General features: G+C 32.6%; 3 protein-coding genes across 3 annotated transcripts; all 3 read left to right on the top strand.

Annotated features, from left to right (window-relative positions):
- The first annotated feature begins 4,352 nt into the window (after positions 1-4,352).
- On the top strand, positions 4,353-6,900 carry LOC141693335 (IAA-amino acid hydrolase ILR1-like). Its single transcript, XM_074498403.1, has 5 exons — positions 4,353-4,815; positions 5,245-5,370; positions 5,463-5,777; positions 6,072-6,200; positions 6,436-6,900. Exons 1-5 carry the CDS (start codon positions 4,360-4,362, stop codon positions 6,814-6,816), a joined length of 1,407 nt encoding a protein of 468 aa, XP_074354504.1. The 5' UTR covers positions 4,353-4,359; the 3' UTR covers positions 6,817-6,900.
- Positions 6,901-8,882: 1,982 nt separating this feature from the next.
- Positions 8,883-9,130, top strand: LOC141693320 (uncharacterized). Its single transcript, XM_074498381.1, has one exon. The coding sequence runs from the start codon at positions 8,942-8,944 to the stop codon at positions 9,128-9,130; it is 189 nt and encodes a 62-aa protein (XP_074354482.1). The 5' UTR covers positions 8,883-8,941.
- Positions 9,131-9,184: 54 nt separating this feature from the next.
- On the top strand, positions 9,185-11,361 carry LOC141693319 (UPF0496 protein At3g19330-like). Its single transcript, XM_074498380.1, has 3 exons — positions 9,185-9,223; positions 9,929-10,027; positions 10,113-11,361. Exons 2-3 carry the CDS (start codon positions 9,955-9,957, stop codon positions 11,171-11,173), a joined length of 1,134 nt encoding a protein of 377 aa, XP_074354481.1. The 5' UTR covers positions 9,185-9,223; positions 9,929-9,954; the 3' UTR covers positions 11,174-11,361.
- Positions 11,362-22,059: the final 10,698 nt, after the last annotated feature.

Here is a 22,059-nt window from a genome sequence, read left to right as displayed (position 1 = left end):
AAATAGAACTGCTAAGAACATAGGAAATGCTAAAGATAGTGCTTACAAAGATTTCTCTGTTGTTGTTTCTTAGCTATCTCAGTTATTTTTCTATTTGCTACTCCGTTGGTTTATATATTACCAAGATTACAAAGTCAAAAGAACTGAACAAATATAAAATCTAACAGTCTTGATCTTTGTTGCTTTTTGTCCTCTATTACCCAGTTAATGGGCTTCCACAGTGTACTTGTATCCAACTCAACGGCTGTGTGTCAGCTTTCACTGTTCAACTGATGTTTGAATCTTGATACGATCATCCGTCGACTTTCAGATCATCCGTCGATGACTTAATTGATTATCCGTCGATGACTTAATTGATCATCCGTCGACTGCTATGTTAAACATTCGTTGATAGTCATTTGATCATCCGTCCAAGCTTTGTTAAGCATCCGTTGGTAGCTATTTTGGTCATCCGTCGAAGCTTTGTTAATCATCTGTTGGTAGCCATTTTGGCACTTGACTTCATTTCACTTATACAGAATTACAAGACATTGCTTATGTACAGTTAATCAACCTATTCTGCATATCTAGTTAAAGTCAACATGATTTATATGCTACTACAGATTCTATACAAAGGTGCATACAACACTGTGCTACAAACTTATTATTACATAAGCTACTCACTCGATGGATAATAAGTTAATCATCCGTCGGGACTATAATGAGTTATCCGTCGGGACTAAAACTCTTATCCGTCGAGTGCTACATTATTTCACTAAGTAAAATCTACTTAGACATTTTATTTAAGTGATCATTAAGTACACAACATATTCACAACATCAACATATGAGGATGTTTTAGTTAAGCCATGGTGGTTATCCGGGATCTGATAAATGAACATAGAGAAAAGAAAAAGGATCTTAAGCCAAAATATATATGATTGCATTAGTAGATGTTTCATATATCCATCGTTCATGGTTGATGTTGACAACAATTTAGAATCGGAGGTAGTGGATAATTATTAAAAAAATTATCTTGTGGCATATAGAAAAAGTCATCAAGTTTTACATGAGCTTAATGTTAGTATGCTTGGATATTTCAAAATGCCCAGTCCAAGATTCTCATACTGCAAGATAAGTAGAGCTGTCCAGGACTCGAACAACACTATATCGAAAGGCCCCAACTGTATTTAGTCAAAAGATTACATAGCTTTTTCGTTGATTGTGATTAGTTACATTCATCCAACTAATCTGTTTGAAAGATTATTTAACATAGTTTATTATATTGATTTGACATCTTAATTAGATCAAGATGATTTTATGTCTTGACCGACATCCTTGTTAAAGTTTGGTTAATCAATCATGTCGCTCACATTTTATATGCAACAACAATGCCATTGCTAGGCGCGTCCTTTGCAGTTGGTAGTCGACACTTCCTTTTCAATGTTGATGTTGCACAAACCATTTGAACTGGATTTATTGGCATATGCTTCTATTCGGAAATGACTTCGCCATTCGCCAATTCAACACACAGGTTCTTCACCAGTTAATAATTGCGAGCTTTAACATTGTGTAAACATGTAGTGATTGTTGTTAAAATAGCAGAAGATGATTGAACTGAGAATCGATTGGGAGTAGGATTTATTCGCGTTAGTTTTGGTTTCTGATATTATAACAATCTGTGATTAATACATATAATAAGTGTGTGCGAATAACAGAAATAAACAAAAAGAATATGAAGGTCTCGACTCTTGTCGTATAACTGTCTCCTTAAAACTATTACGACCCTCACCGTATGTGCGAGTCGTCAGCCTTCCAGGATAAAACGGGAAGACAACGATGTTACGCGAACAACACCTTTGGCGAAATAGAACGGAGTAAGAAACTAATACCGGAACAGAGAGGGTAGAGTTTGTATTTAGGAGGCGGCTGTGTGTTGTATATCGAATGAATCAATAACTCTAGGCCTGATACAATATTATATAGGCTTGAGCAAACGTGTGCGCTACTCCACGCGTAATTAATTAAAACGCGTTAATTAATCAATCGGTTAATAAATCACATCTGTATTTGAACCGGATTATTATTACGTCAAATCAATTATAATAATCTGTAGTCAAAACGAATTAAAAATTTACAAACCCCAAACCCAGTGGAAATTAAATTTAGCAAAACTAGTCTGTGATTATTTAGGCCAATGTTTTGCTACATTCGTGTCCGCGCGTCACACACGCGGGCAAGCTCGAAGGCTATGCAAGCCTCAGATTGTCCTCGAAAACCCAAGATTTGCATCCCTCTGCACGCGCACGTAGGTGTTGGAGCAATATATAAGTAACACATTTGAAAATTATATAATTATTTTGCTATATAAAGCTATATATGCTACTTTGCAAAGTCAATTTGGGACTTTTATTTTTTTCACAAATTTCCACTATTAAGAGACTAAGTTTGGATGATCATGTATCATCCATCTCTTAGTCATTTAAGTGATTTATTCAAAATATCTCAGAAAACTCTTTCGGAGGAGAACGCATTCACACACTATTAATCCGCTCAAGTTATGGCTCAAATTAACTTGATAATATAACATTACTACCCATATTTTCTAACACCTGGGTGAACACTGATTTGAATAAATCTCAAACTTACGGACCATATGGTACCCGGTCGATACCATCAAAGTTGTATGTGCGTAGAAATGCAGGTCATTGGTGTGGTATTGCAGTGCAATCTTTGCTTTAACTAGCCATTAGTTTGCAATTTTATCGTCTCAGCAATTAACAAAAAATATTTGGTATTGAGATTCAGATAAAAAAATTGCATAAGAAATAAATTATAAAAAGTTCACAAATTGTTAAGTATATTTGTAGTATTTCTACTATATTATAATATACGAAATATTAAAAGTTTGATAGTCAGTCGGTATTTGCTGAAATTACTTAATTACTCTTAGTTAATTATCTTAATTCTAATTAGTGAGTTGGTGGATCAGTCAAATTCAATTATAATTGATATTATAGTCAATCTCCTCTAACAATATAAATTATATTTCATATCGAACTCTATATCATTATTAATTAATATTAAAGTTAATTTCTTCTGCCAGTTTTAAATTATAATTTATATTTAGTTCTATATTATTCTAACTAAATTTTCAGACTAAAATTAATTTAAGCAAACTAAATATAATTATCGGTTAAAACAAAATAATAAATATTACCGATACGGCAAAAAAACTATACAATAGAATTAGGATAAATAAAATAATATAGATTAGTCATCTAGGATTAAAAAATATATTATACAATTGATCCAAACTGACACAAAATTAAAATCAAAATATACTTCGAACAACTAAAAAAATCATATATACTAACTATTCGGTCTAAAACAAAAATATCTTATTGATCCGGACATAAATAATTAGAATTAAAATAAAATAATTAGTTGGATTTAGTCGTAGTAATAGCCTCGAGCTAAAATAAAATAATGTAAATCATGACACGGGATAAATTAAATTAATATGAGATGTATCATAATTCGTATATTATTGTTATGAACCAAAAATTAATTTTTAACTAAACATTATTATTATTATTATTATTATTATTATTAAAACACACATATAATGATGAATAAAAATATATCGTTCAATATGTACTATTGTGTTTCTCAAATAACTCTTTTAGTTTATCGATTAAATAATAATCTCTCTAAAATAATATTTTTGTTAAGGTTTCGACATAACATAGATATTGTATTTTTAGTCTCAAAAAACTATAAAATCGCTATAATAATATTATTTTTCCCCGGTATCAAGGTTATTATCTTAAATAGGTTTAATTAATCTAAAAAAACTATGAATATATAAGTGTATTAATAGAATTATCATGAAGTTATATCATTTAAAAAAATTAAATATAAAAAAAAATTATTTAACAATTTTAAGAATTCAATTAAAAATATTTTTTTAAAAAATTATATAATATTAAAAAAATATTGTGCATCCGTGCATTGCACGGGTTTTAAAAGCTACTCCCTCCGTCCAAGTGGATTATTTACGTTATTTTTCGGCACGCTTTTCAATGCTCATTTAAAATATATTTTCATAATATTTTTTTTTAAAAAAATCTGAAAAAAAAGTTAATATTTAAACTTTTATTAAAAAAAGAAATTAAAAAAAAAATTATGAAACTATACCAAGTCTCTAAATAGGTGTACATAGACTATGCCGCTGAAAGGAGATATGCTAAAATATTAGGTGTCCCGTTAAGAAATGTCCATTTCCTTTTTTGCTCATTTTGGCAATGTTTTAGCCGTATCGTTATAAAAATGCAGTGTCCGCTTAAATGACAAAAGCTGTACCTAATACTCAAATTAAATGACAAAAGCTGTACCTAATACTCAAACTACCACAACTAGTTCAATGTACACACACACACTTTACACTTTCAAGTTTCAACTTGGGTTTCTTCATCATAATCGTAATAAAGAAATGACTTCATTCATCATCTTACTATTATCCATTTCTCTTCTTCAACTATCCACCTCATTATTGGACTCAGAAATAGTTGGGCCTCTAGGCAAAGAGCTTCTTGAATCAGCCAAAGAGCCTCATTTCTTGGAGTATGTTAGATGGATCAGACGGCAGATCCATGAGTACCCTGAATTGGGATTTGAGGAGCACAGGACAAGTAAACTGATCAGGTCTGAATTAGACTCGCTTGGTATTGACTATGTTTGGCCAGTGGCTAAGACTGGGGTTGTAGCTTCTATTGGTTCCGGGGACTCGCCTGTTTTTGCTCTTCGTGCTGATATGGATGCTCTCCCTATACAGGTAATATATTTATATGAGTGTGTTATTGTTTGTTTAATTAATTGTATAAGTATTAGTTAATTTTGGTGTGAAGAACTTTGAGGTAGGGTCCGAGTTATCTTGCTGTCACTTTAGTGAAATGAATCATGATTTTGTACTTTGTAGTCAGCTCACCTGTGTATTGTGTTGTGATGGTTGACCAAACTCTAAACACACATACTACTGCTTAGATGAACTTTAGGTACTTATTTTGGCTGTAAGTGAATACTATAAGCTAATCTAAACACCGCCAATGTTTTTCTTTCCGGGCATTAATTCTTAGTTTTATTGTACTTCACTCCAATATCGCAATGCTGGTCTCTGTTTAGTAGATTAAGAGACCTTGTAGCAAACTGTTACGGTCTAAATTAATTTCAATTTTGCTTTAAAGTTGCCATTACTATGTGGAAGGAACTCGTTGACGTGGGGTATAGGAGCAAAGTTGATGGAAAGATGCATGCATGTGGCCATGATTCACATGTTGCTATGTTGCTTGGAGCAGCTAAGTTGCTTCAATCTAGGAAGGACACATTTAAGGTATCATACTCAATTGCATTAAGAATTCTGATGCAAGGCATCTGCACTTTTTTTGTTGATTCTCTTCCTAATGAGCTGCACATTCTTAAAAGGGAACTGTGAAGCTTGTTTTCCAGCCAGGCGAGGAGGGATATGCTGGCGCCTATCATATGTTGCAACACAGTGCTCTTGACGACATCAGTGCCATCTTTGGTCTACATGTTATACCGTCACTACCAACTGGAACCATTGCTTCGAGGGCAGGGCCAATGCTTGCTGGGTCAGGCCTGTTTACAGCCACAATTCATGGCAAGGGAGGGCATGCTTCGAGCCCACACCAAGCCAGAGATCCACTTGTTGCAGCATCGTTGGCAGTTGTAGCTCTTCAACAGATTGTATCTCGAGAAGCAGATCCTCTGGAGGCCAGAGTAATCTCCTATTATTACCTTTTCACGTAGCATAACTGAAAAATCTCTATGCTTCTATATGACCATTCATCATAATAAAGAAGAACCTTCCAAGTTGACTCTACTATGGTTACAATCTAATATGTCTTGAGCATCTAACTATTCAGACATGTCACTTCCATTCAGGTTTTATGCATCCTCCGTGGTTGGATTGTAATTGTTAACCCCAAAAATATATCTACAGCATTTCCTAAAATTCTAAGATGATTCAGTTTTTGGATGCAGTGCATTCAAAGCTAATTTAAATTCCTTTAGGTTGTGACAGTTGGGTTCATTGAGGGAGGGAAAGGCCCAAATGTAATTCCAGAGACCGTCAAATTTGGAGGATCTTACAGAAGCTTGAGTGCTGAAGGTCTTTCTTACACGCAGGAACGTATTAAAGAGGTAATGTGCATGTAAAATTTTCTGTTCTGTGCAATAAACAATTTTCTATTGTTATTATCATCTCCTCATTTTCAACAACTGCCACAGTTATTATTTTTTAACCTCTTACATAATCATAAGCCATCAAACGATTATTATTCCTGGCACACACACAAGATATTGATAATCTTCCTGTATTTACGGAGTATTAATCGTTGTAATTCCTAGTCTTTCAAATAAAAAAAACACCCGACAGATAATAGAGATTCAAGCAGCAGTGCATTTATGTAAAGCTGTAGTGGACTTCAAGAAGGAGACACCTCTGCCTTACCCGGTGATGGAGAACGATGAATCGCTATATGAACATGGCAAAGAAGTTGCAGAGATATTACTTGGGAAACAGAATGTAGAGATCTTTCCGGTTACTATGGGTGGCGAGGACTTTAGCTTCTATGCTCAGAAAATGCCAGCTGCCATGTTTGTCATCGGAACAAAGAATGAAACGCTGAGATCAGACTGGTCACTTCATTCTCCTTACTTTAACATCGACGAGGAAGCTCTTCCAATAGGATCAGCTTTACATGCTGCTGTGGCTCTCTCTTATCTTGATAGTCATGCTGCTCATTCCAGTATATAGCATAGTCTTGTTGTGGAAACATGTGTAGATCATGATCCAGATAAAATTGTTACATGGCAATATAATCTTCACTTTTAAGTTAAACACGTTACTGTGCATTGTTTCATGCTTTCATTATCAACTAGCTCTGTCGTGTAGCCCTGTCCCTCTAAAATATTACATAATTTTGGTACTTGAGTTCAAGTTAGTGATCGAACTTGGCCTATTGTTCAAAAAATCCTCCAAATTTAATTACATCACCTGACTGAAAAATATCTTCACGTTTTAACTTTAGTAAATTTATATTATATCTTACCAATAATGTAATTTTTTTTAATATCTTATGTTAATATAAATTAATGTGTTTGAGATCTTTATAAGATCAAGTCAATTAATTATTTGTATGAAAATAACTAAGGTAGTGCATAATTGTTTATGGGACTTTTTCCGATTTTAAAAATATTCGATATTTGATATGATCTCACGATATTTGTTAAAATTACGATGATATATCAAATCGATTTATTTTTAATTTTTAACTTTAAAAAAACCAGCTTTTTAAAAAGAATTATGTTAGTTAAACAATATTCATTGATCAAAATAATATTATATAAATATTTTGATTTATTTCAATATTTTGAATTATTCAAATAAAAGTTACATTTAAACTATATTGTATCATTTGATTCGTTGCATTTTATACTATTTAAAGAAAAAATACATATTATTCAATAATTTGAAAGAATTAACCAGTTCAACTAATATTTATAAAATTTTATCGAATTGAAAAATATTTAATTTTAGGAGAATAGTATACAAAGTTATCAAATTATTATATGAAGAAATATTAGAGTCGTAATGAAAGAAACTTAAAAATGGTTTAAATAATGATATAATTACAATTTTTCGTTCGAATTCTTGAAAAAAAAATTATGAATATCAATAATAAGTCTTTACGATATATAATTTATTTTTATGTTACAACCATGATTGATACTCTTGCGTTAAAAAATAGAAATGGATTGTTTATGAGTGATAATGTGAATACCATGTAAAAATTATTGTAATTTATTTATTACATAATTTTAATTTTTGAATAATTATAAATGCATGTTATATAAGTAATCAGTTGTCTCACTAGATGTTAATAATGATTATACATGTACATAAATCGTATATTTAGCATATCAATAATTGAAACCATCGAAATTTACTAAAAAATGTAACATGCGATAATTTATATGCACTTAATCTTACTTTATTAACTGTGGTGTAAATAAAAAACTAACATTTTTCCATACATACATACTATAAATTTTAAGAACTAACATTTTTCATTAAAATCAACTTTTATATCAAGAATAGTGTAAATTTTACATTATTGCAAGTCATTCTGACTTCAGTTATACATTTTGTTATCTTTTTAAATTGAGTAAAATAATTGTAAGTTAGTAATGAGCTCAATAATAATATAAACCAATACATATAGTTTATTTAAATAAAATTCAAAAAAATTGGTTAACTCTGTATTCAACATATATGTTAATTTTAGATTTTTCTTTGTAAACATACTAACGGCATCTTGCAGATTAAGTTTAATCGTTTTGTTTTAAACATACACTGACTACCCTGTTTATATTTATTCATTAAATACAAATTATACAATACAAATAAGAATATATATATATATATATTGACTAATGAGTTATATTAGAAAAGTTGTGTAATTTGATAATGTCTTGCAAATTGATAAACAATCAACTTGTATACGTTAGACATTATACAACATTTACAAATAAAAAAATAATTAAAATATTATAATTACATGATGCATAAAAAACTCAAAAATAATCCGTGCTTTGCACGGTTTATTATGCTATAAATACATTAACCAAATTTATTGCTTTAGAATATATACATAAACGTAATTTACAAATTAAAGTTAATCATTAACCAAAAATAAACTCATCTATTTATTCGTTAACTAGAAATAAACATGATTACAAAAAATCGGGAATGGGATATAAAAATACAGAACTAAAAAAGTCAAGCGGGGGTTTATAAAAGTCAAAGAAGGAATAAAAAGACCCAAAAGAGAGAGTCCTGTAGAAGCTACAGAGAAACTATAAAGAGAGAGGGGGGTGGAATGGTACTGTGGTCATACCCACCTACGCCCAAGCAATTGGCAGTGTCGGCCGTGTTTTTCCTCACCGGCGCAGCTCTATTCGGCGTCGGAGTACACCTTTCCTTCACAAACATAGCTCCTCAACAAGCTCGAACCAAAGCTCGCGGTGAATTTGTCAAACAGCGCCTCCGTAAATATCTTGACGATTAATTATATTCTCTCACTTCAAACCTACACTCACCCTTAAACAACTCCATTCGACCAACATTTTCTTTTTTCAGATACAACAAACAAACTACCCTGGTACAATTCTATTCTCCTCTATTCTGTTTTATTACTTATTTATGTCATGTGTGTGTTAGGTTTCGTGTTCACTTCTTTTTCCCCATTTTTAAAATTTTGAATTCTCAATTAGGGATTAGTGCTTATTTAACTGTTTATTTGTCTTTTATGCTAGTGAGATAAACTTTTCAAGAAATAAACAAGTGTTTTTGTTTGTTGTGCTAAGGTGCTGAGGTGTGAGGAGTAAACAATTGCCCCAAAATTTTTGATTATCCGAGAGTACATATTTGTGATACTGATATGTCAATATTTAATATACTAATAAAAAGATGTTGGATGTCAAGATGTGCGTGTTGATTGCTGGACATTAGAGGAACTATTTAAGTTTTACCATTGTAGAATGTAGATGATCATATATTTTTAGGTATTTGAAGGTGCGGCCTGCAGGTCTGTTTATAAGAGTGGCCTTCCTTTTTCAATGCAATCGGTACACAATGAGTTGTGCCAAGTTTTTTTAGGAAGTGAGTATCGTCGTAAGCTTATGTCACAGCAGATTTAGGTTCATTGTTCTACACTATGCTATACAGTTGATGATAATGCTTCCAGAAGCTATTATGTTGAGATCGTTAATGTATCTCTACTCACCTTGTTGTTAAAAGCTCAACCTTTTACTTGTGCGTTATGTTCTTGTTTAGTGAAAATATATTATAACAGTAATTATCACAGGACCTGGTTTGGGCCTATAATTTCAAATGCTCCATTGTTTGAGGCCAATACCATTAGCGGCTAGGCGACATCTTCATCCTCTCTCACCACGTTTTCAAGGTACACTTCTGTAAAAGCTCCCTTGATCCCTGTCATTCTTTATTATAATTATCTTTTAACACTTTTTTTGTTGAGTTTATTGCAGGAACTTCTGATGAGGGTACACCAGAGTCAAGTGATCAGCCTTCTCCTACAGTGAACCTCAGTAATGCATACAAATCTGCAGTGCAAACTACTTCGTACGGAGAGATACGGTCCAAGTTATACCCTGACAACTCTGATCTACATGAGGGGGAAGCACAGCATTTGGATGGCCGAGAGGAAGAACATATATTAGAAGAGGTCCTAAACCCAAATCGAGTATGTGTCCAGGAGGCATTAGAATCTGCTAAGAACAGCACTCTCACCCGCCTTATATCATCGTATTTTGAACAAAGTGAGCACACCTCACGTTTCTGCCTGCTCCTTCACCATAGTTTACAGCATGCACGCTCTAGTTATGTCCCTCTACACAAACTCATTTCCGTCCTTCCCATTGACTCCGAATCTGAATTCCTGAACCAGTTACAGTGTGACCAAGCTTTTAAAGTATTCCATGATTTTGACCGCTTAGAGAATCCCTTTCCCCACCCTGACTCTGAGAACTTCAGTCAAATGCGGGACTGCTTTTCCCAGCTGAAACGTCAGCTGGACTCCTGCCTCCTTAAGTCCCGCTCTAGGATCCGAAATGTTCGACGGGCCACAGTTGGTTGTGCCATTTGTTTGATTGGTACGGTTGTTGGTGTTACCTTGACTGCAGTTGCCATTGCTACCCATGCATTTGTTGCCCTTGTTGCTTGTCCTGTCTGCTCAACATTCCTTCCCTCAAATATTACAAAGAAAGAGCTTGCGCATATGGCACTACTTGATGCTGCTGCAAAGAACACGTATGTGTTGCTGAATGATCTGGATACTATTGACCGTCTGGTGGCTCGTTTGCATACTGAGATTGAAGGAGATAAGCTTCTGATTCGTCTTGGATTGGAGAGGGGCAGTGACAGACATGCCATCCAAGAGGTAGCAAAGCAGCTTTATAAGAATCATTTGAATTTCCTCAGCCAGCTCTCTGATCTTGAGGAGCACTTGTGTCTATGCTTTGCTGCTATTAATCGGGCTAGAGCACTTCTCCTCCAAGAGATCCATCTTCAACAAATTCATCTAGCCTAACTAAACTCAGCATTGATTAGTAAGGTTTGAAGTTAGTTATTTATAAAGTCATACATTCATCTACTTGCTAAGGTTTAAAGTTAGTTATTTATAAAGTCATACATTCATCTACTTGATTATGATTACCTATCATGTAGAGCATTTCTCGACATTTTTTGACAATTCTAATTATTGAGAAATTTTTTACAGATTTACTCATTCTATATTCGTTATTCTCTGTATTTTATGTGCATGATCGATAGTGATTCATTGTTGCCAAGTGAAAAGAAAATCCTATTTATGTACATAGGATTATAAATGCAACTATTTTGTGGAATGGACGTATGTTATGTAGAATGATTTACTGTAAAGGAGTGTATAATTAATTGCCGTGACGCCTTCGAAAGTTTAGTTTTCGTCACCTTTGTTGGCATTTTAATTTTTTGCGACATTAGCCAGCCTTCCCTAAATAAGGCACCTGTAGAAAGGAAACCCGGTGCAGATTGAAGAGGGAGCAGTACCTAGCTTGGAGAAATCAGGAACATTCTTAGGAAGATATTTGGCAATATAGTGCTGTAAACGTGCCGCTATAATCATGATGGGCATCAATTAATTAACTGTTAACAAAACTAATGAATTTGGAATGAGGGGTGGGTCTATCTTTGTTGAAACGTTAAAAGTAATATTTTCAATAAGTACACACTAAGAACTATTGATTAATATTAGTTTAATTTTGAAACGCAACTAAAAAGTGATTCTCCATGTGTAGGCTAATCTTTACAACTCTCAAATCCTCATCGAATATCAAGCGTGCTTGACCATTATGTTGTCATCATCAATTATAAACTTGGAAGCTTTAGTTTAACAATATTATCAATGGGCTAAATATGAAAGTGGTCACTCAATTGAAGGTCATATATCAGTTTAATCATTAAAGTTAACGGGGTATCATTTGGATCATTAAAGTAATAATAAATATCAAACAAATATCTCAAAATACGTGCTCGAGAACTAAAATTTATTTTATGAAATTCTAAACATTTTTTTAAATCTTATTACAACCAAATGAAAAGTTATGAATTCATAGTATTTTAGATGTTTTTTTGAGATTTTTAAAAATTTATCTACTAATTATTTTTGTTTAAATAAATCAAATAACTACAAAATTAAAAATAAATAGTAGATAAATTTAAAAAAATCTTATTATATTATAGAAAATACTAGAATTCATACATTTTCATTTGGTTGTAATAGGATTCAAGAAAAATATATAGAACTCTATAAAATAAATTTTAATTCTCAAGCACATATTTTGAGGTATATGTATGATATTATTATGACTTTAATGATTAAAATGATATCCCGTTAATTTTGATGATTAAACTGATATATGGCGTTCAGTTGAGTGACCCCTTTGATATTTAACCATATTATCAATACAAACTACTCTTGAGAAAATATATATCTAGTACTATAGCCCAAGACCCCGGGTCAGAACAAGGGACCAGTATTCCAGTGCGAGGGTGTTGCGAATTCTTAAACCTTTAACAGGTGCAAATACATCCATTACAAAAAAAAAAAAAATTGAACTGAAATTCCAACAAAAAAAAAAACATTGGGAAATGACATAAGACTAAGATATATCGATGCCGTGTGTAAGACGGACATTATATATTATCTAGTAATGTTGAAAACAATGAAAAGAGTCAAAAGACTTTGTTAACAATAACAGTTGAGAAAGATGGTAGGATCATAGTATCTGCATTGTACTGATTGTCCAGATTCCCCACTTAATTAGTTTAAATTTTGCTAAATTTCCAACAAACACTCTTAGTTCACTCAATTTAAAATTTCAAATAGTTAGTTAATATAATCGGCAATTGCTTAATTGCTTTTAAGTGCACCAAACTTTGGAGTAACTTCCCTCGGGTGTTTTCGAATTCTTAACCTCTTTCTCAGAGAAACCAGCACATGTGAAGCCAGAGATGCACGAAGAGGCATCAATCTGGCCGGGTCTTGACCGGATCTTAAAATTCCCGGGTTTTGACCGGACCGGATATTTCGGACTTTGACTTTGATCAGACCGGGCCGGGCCGGGCTTTCCGAAAATTTCAGAGCCTGTTTGGACCCTCGAGGGATGCCTTACCGGGCTATTTTCGGGCCGGATCGGATTGCGCCGGACTTTTTTCTAATTTAAATCAGATCGAGTTTTTTTAGAAATCCTGAAAACTACGTATGTTAGCAACTAGATTATCGTAAAAATGTATTAGTTTGCATGTAATATTTTATGTTAACATTATTTCGTTGAAAACATTTAAGTTTGACAAAAAATAAACATGTTTATAGAATAATATGTTTTATCAATGTTATCCAAATATATATAGTGTACTTACGATATCTTCTTTCAATAATCCTGCAATAAAGTATATAAATAATATTAGTAATCACGAATATGTAAATATATATGTGTTTAAAGTATTATTTATAGTAATAGTAAATGTAAATTCATAAATATAAAAGAAAATATATTAGAATAATCAGATTTTAACCGTGTTTTTTCGGGCTTCTAATCGGGCCGGGTCAAAGACCGGGCCGGGCCGAAGCTCGCCTTTTAACCGGGCCGGATCGGGTCTGGTCAGATTTTCGGGCCAGACTTTTTGTGCATCTCTATGCGAACCTCATAAACATGATACAGGAAGATGATTGTAACATCCCGATATTTTATAATTATTTTTAGTTGGATTATTTGATTTAATTATTTATTTATGTCAATGTGTTGTAATTAAATTAGTTTGTGTAAGATTTTTTTTATATTTATAATCTAAATATTATTTTAAGAATATTAGTTTAAAAAAAATAGTAAGGTTTTTATTAAAAAAAATGAGGGTTTTAAAAAAAGGGAGAAAGAAGGATGAGAAGAGTTTGGGTTTGCTTAAAAAAATAAGGGTTTGTGTTACTCTCATCAGAGGAGAGAGGAGAGAGAGAGAGAAGAGAAAGAGAAAGAGAGAATAGATGGAGATGGAGACGAACATCAATGTAACGCCCCCAAATCCGGGGTCAGAAGATTTGGTCGTCACTATGAAACCTCAATTCAAATCAACCTATTTAATCAATAAATAAATGCCAGCGGGAGATATTTATCATAAATGGCCCCAACTAGTCCAAGATCTTTTAAGGTTACAGTTCTAGAAACAAGATATCCAAATTCCATAAATAAATTTTTCACTTTCTTTTAAAACTCTTTTCAACAATTCTCAATCTCAAAACTTAACCCGCTAGTATAACTTCGAAAAGAAGTATACTAGGCCCAACTATAAAATACACAACTATAATATAATATAATATAATATAAACAACTTTATACAATAAAACTTACACTAGTCCGCCAACCCTGGACCAACCACCTTCCAAAAGCTTTTTCTTTGCTTCCTCGAATTACGCGGCTAAACAACGCAAGTTAATCCTCACTGGAGGTTAAATTTGAAAACAGGCCAGTATGAGCGAAAGAAATGCTCAGCAAGATCATTGTAATATATATATGGTCGTTTTGATATAAAACCGACATCTGCGTTAGAGCAGAACATTTGAAATTGTAATTGCTGAATCAGAAAATATATTAAAGAATCGGATAATTGTTTTTCACTGTACTCAAAACTCTTTTTGATATTTTCGAGCGAAATGCTTCAGCAATACTTTGGATCCTGACGAGAATAAAACTCGTAAAACAGTGTTTACGGAAATATCGTAAACAACAATAACAAGAAGTAATGATTATGGAATGAATCATAAACTTTACTCAAAACCGAACTCTTGATATTAATACTTATTTTGATGTCATATCAAATTAGATATCAATACGAACTTTGATGCTCACAACCTACCCGCGCTAAAATAGGGAAGTCAACATCAATCATCTGCATTAATACCACCTTTGATATTTAACAACAACTTAAATATCAACATCAATCAACAACTGAATTAAAACTGCATTCCACCTTTATTCAAAACCAAAACAGTTGATAAATCATTTCCTTATAAGATTATCAAAAACAATATAATAATTTAGATTGGAATCCTCGAACGACGGTGTGTTGCCGCCGGTGATCAGCCGCGGAGCAACACCGGTATGCCGAAGCATATCCAACTAAACAAAGGGGTACCCAAGGCACATATCGGCCTAGCAAGGTGTTATATCCCGTATAACACATAGCTCACGCTGGATCGCCGCCAGGTGTTATATCCCGTATAACACATAGCTCACGCTGGACCGCCGCCCGGCCTCTTACGCAACCATCCAATCTTAAAAACATTTTATTGAAAGGGGTCATAATACTTGACACCCTTATAAACTTTTATTCGCCCATTTACTTGGGCAGAAAAACCAAAACAACGTCATCTTTCTCAAAATCCAAAATATTTATAAATTCAGTAATTTGATGAGTAAAATCACTTAGACATTTTGAACATAGAATATCAGAAGAGTACTTGCATAAACAGAATCATTTAATTCAACGATATGTAAAACATTTATCTATTCTGAACTGAGAATAGGGAAAGCAATATTTGCATAATGAGATTCAAAATAAATATCACTTGAATAATAAGTGATGATAGAGATACTTGCCTTTGAGATTTAGCAGTTAGTCACACTCGCAATGACACATCTATTCTGACATTTTGTCTCAAAACATCACTGTCTTTCACTTCGCTAAATCTATGATCTGCTGCTCATGCAGTGCTGCAACCCAATATTCCATACTATTTAACTCTAGTTTTCATCCATTTCATCTGGTCATGATCGTCTTGAAACACTCGTATCCAAAATAAATTATGGTCACTCCAAAGAGAATATCTGATGTCCGGAAAATATCTCCAGAAAAATCCGAAATTAATATCCATAGATATACATACGCTGACATGCCATGTGGAGTAATCAAAATCGTCAAACTCCTTTTGTACGTCTCAAGAATAAATTAAAACGGAAATATGCCCCGCAAATTATCTCCTCAAAATCTTGCAAAATATATATCTATGCGTAGGTATCGAAGCGCTGATCGTTTATTTATATAATAATTGAAATTTAGACGAACAGTTTGTAAGATATGAATTTTTGAAGATTTAAAATATAAATGTAAGTGGAAAGATAGACAGACAGAGATGGAAGAGAACAGAGATAGTCAGGGATGAACAGAGAGAAAAATCGGGGGGGGGGGTTGCGCGCGTGAAGTAAAGGAAGGGGAGCAACTGTGATGCGTATTTTTTTTATTTAATAAACCAACATGTAGCAAAATAAGTTATTGGTTGCCTGCCACGTATTAGTTAACTTATAAGAATTTTACACGCGTCCGAAAGGATAGACATAAATCCCCTGCACCGTATTTTCGTACCGTGATTTGCAATTTAATGAACAAATTTGCGGGTGAAAATAACCCGAAAAAAAATTACCGTAATACTTCTTAAATTCTCAGAATATCTAAAAAATAATAAAATGAAATTTTCATAATTTTTAAAACATTTTTGAATTGTGCATCTGATTTGACCCACATTTTACAATTAACGAACCGAGCTGCACTTGAAACAAATTCAGAAAATCACGAAAATAGTCTTAAAATGTTAAAAATATCCCAAAGTTTATAAAAACATAAATTTTGAAATTTTAAAATAATTTTTGAAACACAATTTATACCCGCTTTTAACAATTAATGATTCAACGCGCGGGTAAAATTAATCCCAAAAAATCCCAAAATAATTTTAAAATTCTCAGAATACTCCAAACTTCAATAAATATGAGTTTTGTAATTTTTGAATAATTTTGGAATTAAATACGGATTTTACAAATATATGAAATCAGAAAATCATACAGGGCTAAATAATTGATGAAATATTGACTTCTAAATTTTATAAAATCCCAAAAATAATTATTGTAATTATAAAGTCATAAAAATAATTTTAAAGATAATTTAAATATTTATGAAATTAAATTTTCAATAAAATCACTTTTAAAGACAAAAACAAAACGATACGACTCAGTAATTAATAATACAAATAATCCTCAATCACAACTGAGTCCCACACAATTAATATTACATACAACACATAGCAGATATAATATATATCCAATCTCTAATATTACTAAACGAACTCAATTTACCGATATCAATAAAATGATCGGTTTTCAAATAAACTTTTGAAAATAATACATTTAAGTAAATATTTTTAGTAATTAACAAGGATCGATACATCACTTAACAGTTAGCACATAACCATTTAATACCCCAACTCATCAAATAGGAATAAAACATCCACCATTTTATTCCTTCTAAATCAGAAAAGCGCATAAGTATATTAAAATAAAAGTTATAATAATTCTGAAAAATACGGGATATCACAATCAATAACTTTTTGTAGGTTATGAATTTAGAGTTTGTGGAATTGGGGTTCTTGTGATTTGGGGTTCTGAAATCATTGTTAGCATTCTCGATAACTAAGATCTCGAGGTACGGACATCTTTTTTGTACTCTTTCTTTTCAAATTCGAATTCGTGTGTACGGATATCTTTCTCTTTCGCTTCGTATTCGTACTATTATTCAAAATTTGTATGCATGATTTCAAGCAACTCTGATTTCTTGTAAAATATGTATCTGATTCGTTATTTATTCGAATGTTGTGATTCTAGACTCCTTGGAACGATATTTCGATTATATACAACTTTTGTTCTTTGTGTTTTTCTTAAATCTGCTCGTAAATAGGTCAAAATATGTTTTTTGTATAATCTGTTGGTTAAATTTCTATTTGTGCGGCCTGGTTTCGTAAATTCATATTAAATTGAATATTTGTTCAAAAATTATGAGCGATACCATTCTGGAAATCTCTTTTCGACATCTGCATTTTTCTTTTACATTCCGCTGCCATATTCCATAATTCAGATGCCTTAAATTATAAAATATTGAACTGATTAGGGGATGATTCTGTTCTACAGTCCATATTTATTTGTTTTCTGAATTCTTTACTTATTCATTTTTGACGTGCCTTATTATTCTGGAAAGGTCTCGGAATTTTCTACGACTTTCGTGTTTCGTACTTTTTCATTTGAATTCGTCTTTATGCATTAATTTGACATTCTTTGGAACTGATCAGATTTGACCTGATCAGTATAATTAGTGATTTTGTGTGATGTTAAGTTCTGTGATATTTGATTAGAGTGTTTTGAGGTTATTTTGATATATTTATATATGATTTTTGAGATATAAAATATTTGGGTGTGTGATATTTGAGAATGTTTTTTGAGTTATTTATGTTATTTGTATGACTTGGGAGTTTGCAAGACATCCGTCGCGAGTGGATAATCTCGTGCTTGGCACCTCCTATGCGGTGTACTTAAATTGTATGGGCGTGTCCCCGAAGTTGTGGGACACGTATAGCCATGGCTAGTATGTGTATGATTTGACCTTTTGGGTAACACGTGCTTATTTCCGTGCAAGCCCCTGTAAGATATTGGGTAGCATTTATATTGTGTTGTGCAAGCCCCTGTAAGTTTTGATGACTACAAATGTCTGGATTACCGAAAATGTAGGACATCCTGTAAGTGTAAGATTGTCTTCCATGTTCGTATATAAGCTATTTTGTGTATTATTTTATAAGTGTGAGAATACGTGCAAGAGTATGTGTAAGGGTATGATTCTATTTTATCAATATTTTTTCGATTGTATTTTTATTATGATTATATTATGCGTAGGTGGTAAGATTAATTTGTTTAAAGACAATTACTTTGATTTGTGAGTTGAGTATCCATTTTCTAATTTTCTCATTCATTATTTCTATTGATCTTCATTCAGATATTCGGTTGTACTTTAGCCTCGTCATCTTTTAATATTTGTTCAGTTATGCTTTGTTCTATATCCGTATATGAGCATTTCGCTCACTGCCGGTCCTTTGTTCTCTTTGTTTTTCTCTGGCAGGTATTCTCTCTTTTAGGTGGGTTGTTTAAGGGGAAGAGTGCGAGTTCCAAGACTTTGAGGAGTTTGGCCTTTTCTTAGTTTTCTATGAGAGTTTGTTGGCGTGGTTGTAATTTAGTTATTTTTTTAATTCAAGAATTGTAAGTTATCGGATTTTTGAGAAGTTGTAAAGTTTTATCGGAATTTAATGGAGTTTTGATTTAAATAAGTATTATCAAGAGAAATTTTATTTGTTGGGTTGTTAAATGATACACAACATTGCTGGTAGGTTAAATATTTTCACTAAAATATTAAAATATATCTGAATAATTAGTAATCTAATTGCAAATATAATCTTCTAGAATACTAACTCAATATACATCCCAATAAAATGTAATTAAACACCTAAAATTAATTATTTGTAAAAAGTTGATACAAAGACTTAAATAATAATATAAACTGGGAATAATTATGTTACTCTTTTTCTTTGGCTTTCCATTTTATAGAAAGTGTTAGATATATTTGATAATGTCATGTGTAATATGATTTGTGTTTAGTTTTCAGATATTACCTAACATGACAAATCAGTACTTAACTGGAAATCAACACTTATACTGAAGACAGAACTTAAGATATCAGAACTTAAGTTATCAGAACTTAAGTGATCAGAAGATATTTTATCAGGAGATAATATCAGGACTTAAGATGACTTTCAGATAAGGCAGACGGGTGATTGAAAGGAAAGAAGATCGAGACTAAGACAGAAATAAATATGCATGAAGAAGGAATTCTATGAAGAATAGAATACTTGGAAGAAAAGATAACTGGTTGATATATTTTAGGCAGCAGAATTATATTCCATATCAATTAGAATTTATCTTGTAACTGTATAGTATATAAACACAGACATAGAGTTTACACTATAAGTGTTACGATTATCGAAGTTATTATTCTTTGTAAATCTAGCATCTCTCGTGATAATTTGTTCATCATTGAGAGAGGACAGTTCCATATTGTAACAAAATTTATTGTGTTGAATAAAATCTGTTTTCTGTTACTTGAGTTCTTATAATCGATTTGATTGTGCTAAACACTGTATTCAACCTCCTTCTACAGTGTGTGTGACCTAACAAGTGGTATCAGAGCAATCTGTTAACACACAAACAGTTTAAGATCCAAAAACAATCATGTCTGAAGAAGAAACTACAACCAAGCCCACCAAAACTGAAGAACCTCCAAAAACCATAACCCATAGTCGATATGAGACTATAAGAGTTCCCATGTTGAAACCTTCTGAGTATTCCATATGGAAAGTGAAGATGGCTATGTTTCTGGAAGCTACAGATCCAGAATATCTCGACAGGATTTATGAAGGACCACATATGCCAACCAAACCCTCTGTGAAAGTTGCAGGTCAGCCAGTAAAGTCTGTACCAAAGGATCCGCTGCAAATGTTAACAAACTTAATAAGGCCAAAGGATCCAAGCAAGTCTGGGTCCTTAAAACTAATCATTAGTGGTCTTTGTGATTGCAGGGCAACATGAAAAACATCCTAGTTCTGGACAGTGGATGTTCAGGACATATGACTGGAAATAAAGTCCTGCTATCAGACTTTGTGGAGAAAGCTGGCCCAGGTGTTTCTATGGAGATGGCAACATTGGAAAAACTCTGGGATATGACAATATCAATCTTGGGAATGTCATCATTGAAAAAGTAGCTATGGTCTCAGGACTTAAACACAATCTGCTTAGTGTTAGTCAAATATGTGATAGAGGTTATCATGTGAATTTCTTTGAAGAACACTGTGAAGTTGTAAACAAATCTACATGCAAAGTTGTTCTGAAAGGATACAGGCATGATAACATTTATGAAGCCAAGCTTTCAACAAGTACTGATGGTTCTGCAATCTGTCTGTTAAGTAGAGCATCAATTGAAGAAAGCTGGGATTGGCACAAGAAACTCTCTCATTTAAATTTTAACAATATAAACGAACTAGTCAAGAAAGATCTTGTGAGAGGACTGCCAAAATCAGTATTTGCTCCCGATGGCCTTCGTAATTCATGTCGTAAGGCAAAATAAAGAAAATCTTCATTCAAGAGCAACACTGAATCATCAATTCTTGAGCCTTATCACCTACTACATGTTGATCTATTTGGTCCTGTTAATGTCATGTCTATTGCAAAGAAGAAATATGCTATGGTCATAGTGGATGAGTTTACCAGATACACATGGGTGTATTTCTTGCACACAAAAAGTGAAACTGCATCTATCTTGATTGATCATGTCAAGCAACTGGATAAATTGGTCAAAGATTCTGTGAAGATCATAAGAAGTGATAATGACACTGAGTTCAAGAATTTGATCATGGAAGAGTTATGCAAAGACCAAGGAATAAAGCATGAATTTTCTGCTCCTGGAACTCCACAACAAAATGGAGTTGTTGAAAGAAAGAATAGAACTCTTATTGAAGCTGCACGAACTATGCTTGATGAAGCAAAGTTGCCAACCTACTTTTGGGCTGAAGCTGTGCAGACTGCTTGTTTAACTCAGAATACAACACTTATCAACAAGCATGAAAAAACACCATATGAGATGGTGAAGAAAAAGAAGTCAAATCTGAAGTATTTTCATGTATTTGGATGCAAGTATTTTGGTCTTAAGACTCATCCCGAACAACTATCCAAATTTGATCTAAAAGCTGATGAAGGAATTTTTGTTGGATATCCACTTTTTACAAAAGCCTTCAGAGTCTATAATATAAGAACAAGGGTTGTCATGGAATCTAAAAATTTATCTTTTGATGGATTACTGGACTTGAAGATTTCAATGATCATGATCAACTGAGATTCAAAAATGAAGTTTTAAATTCTGATTCTGTAAATCCTGACAATCTAAATCCTGATACTGCAAACTCTGATGGATTAAACTCTGATTTTATTGAAACTATGGTGACTACGCCTAAGGAAAATGCAC

This window comes from Apium graveolens, chromosome 10 (assembly GCF_009905375.1).
Source record: "Apium graveolens cultivar Ventura chromosome 10, ASM990537v1, whole genome shotgun sequence".
NCBI lineage: Eukaryota > Viridiplantae > Streptophyta > Magnoliopsida > Apiales > Apiaceae > Apium > Apium graveolens.
This window is presented reverse-complemented; position numbering and strand designations above follow the sequence as displayed.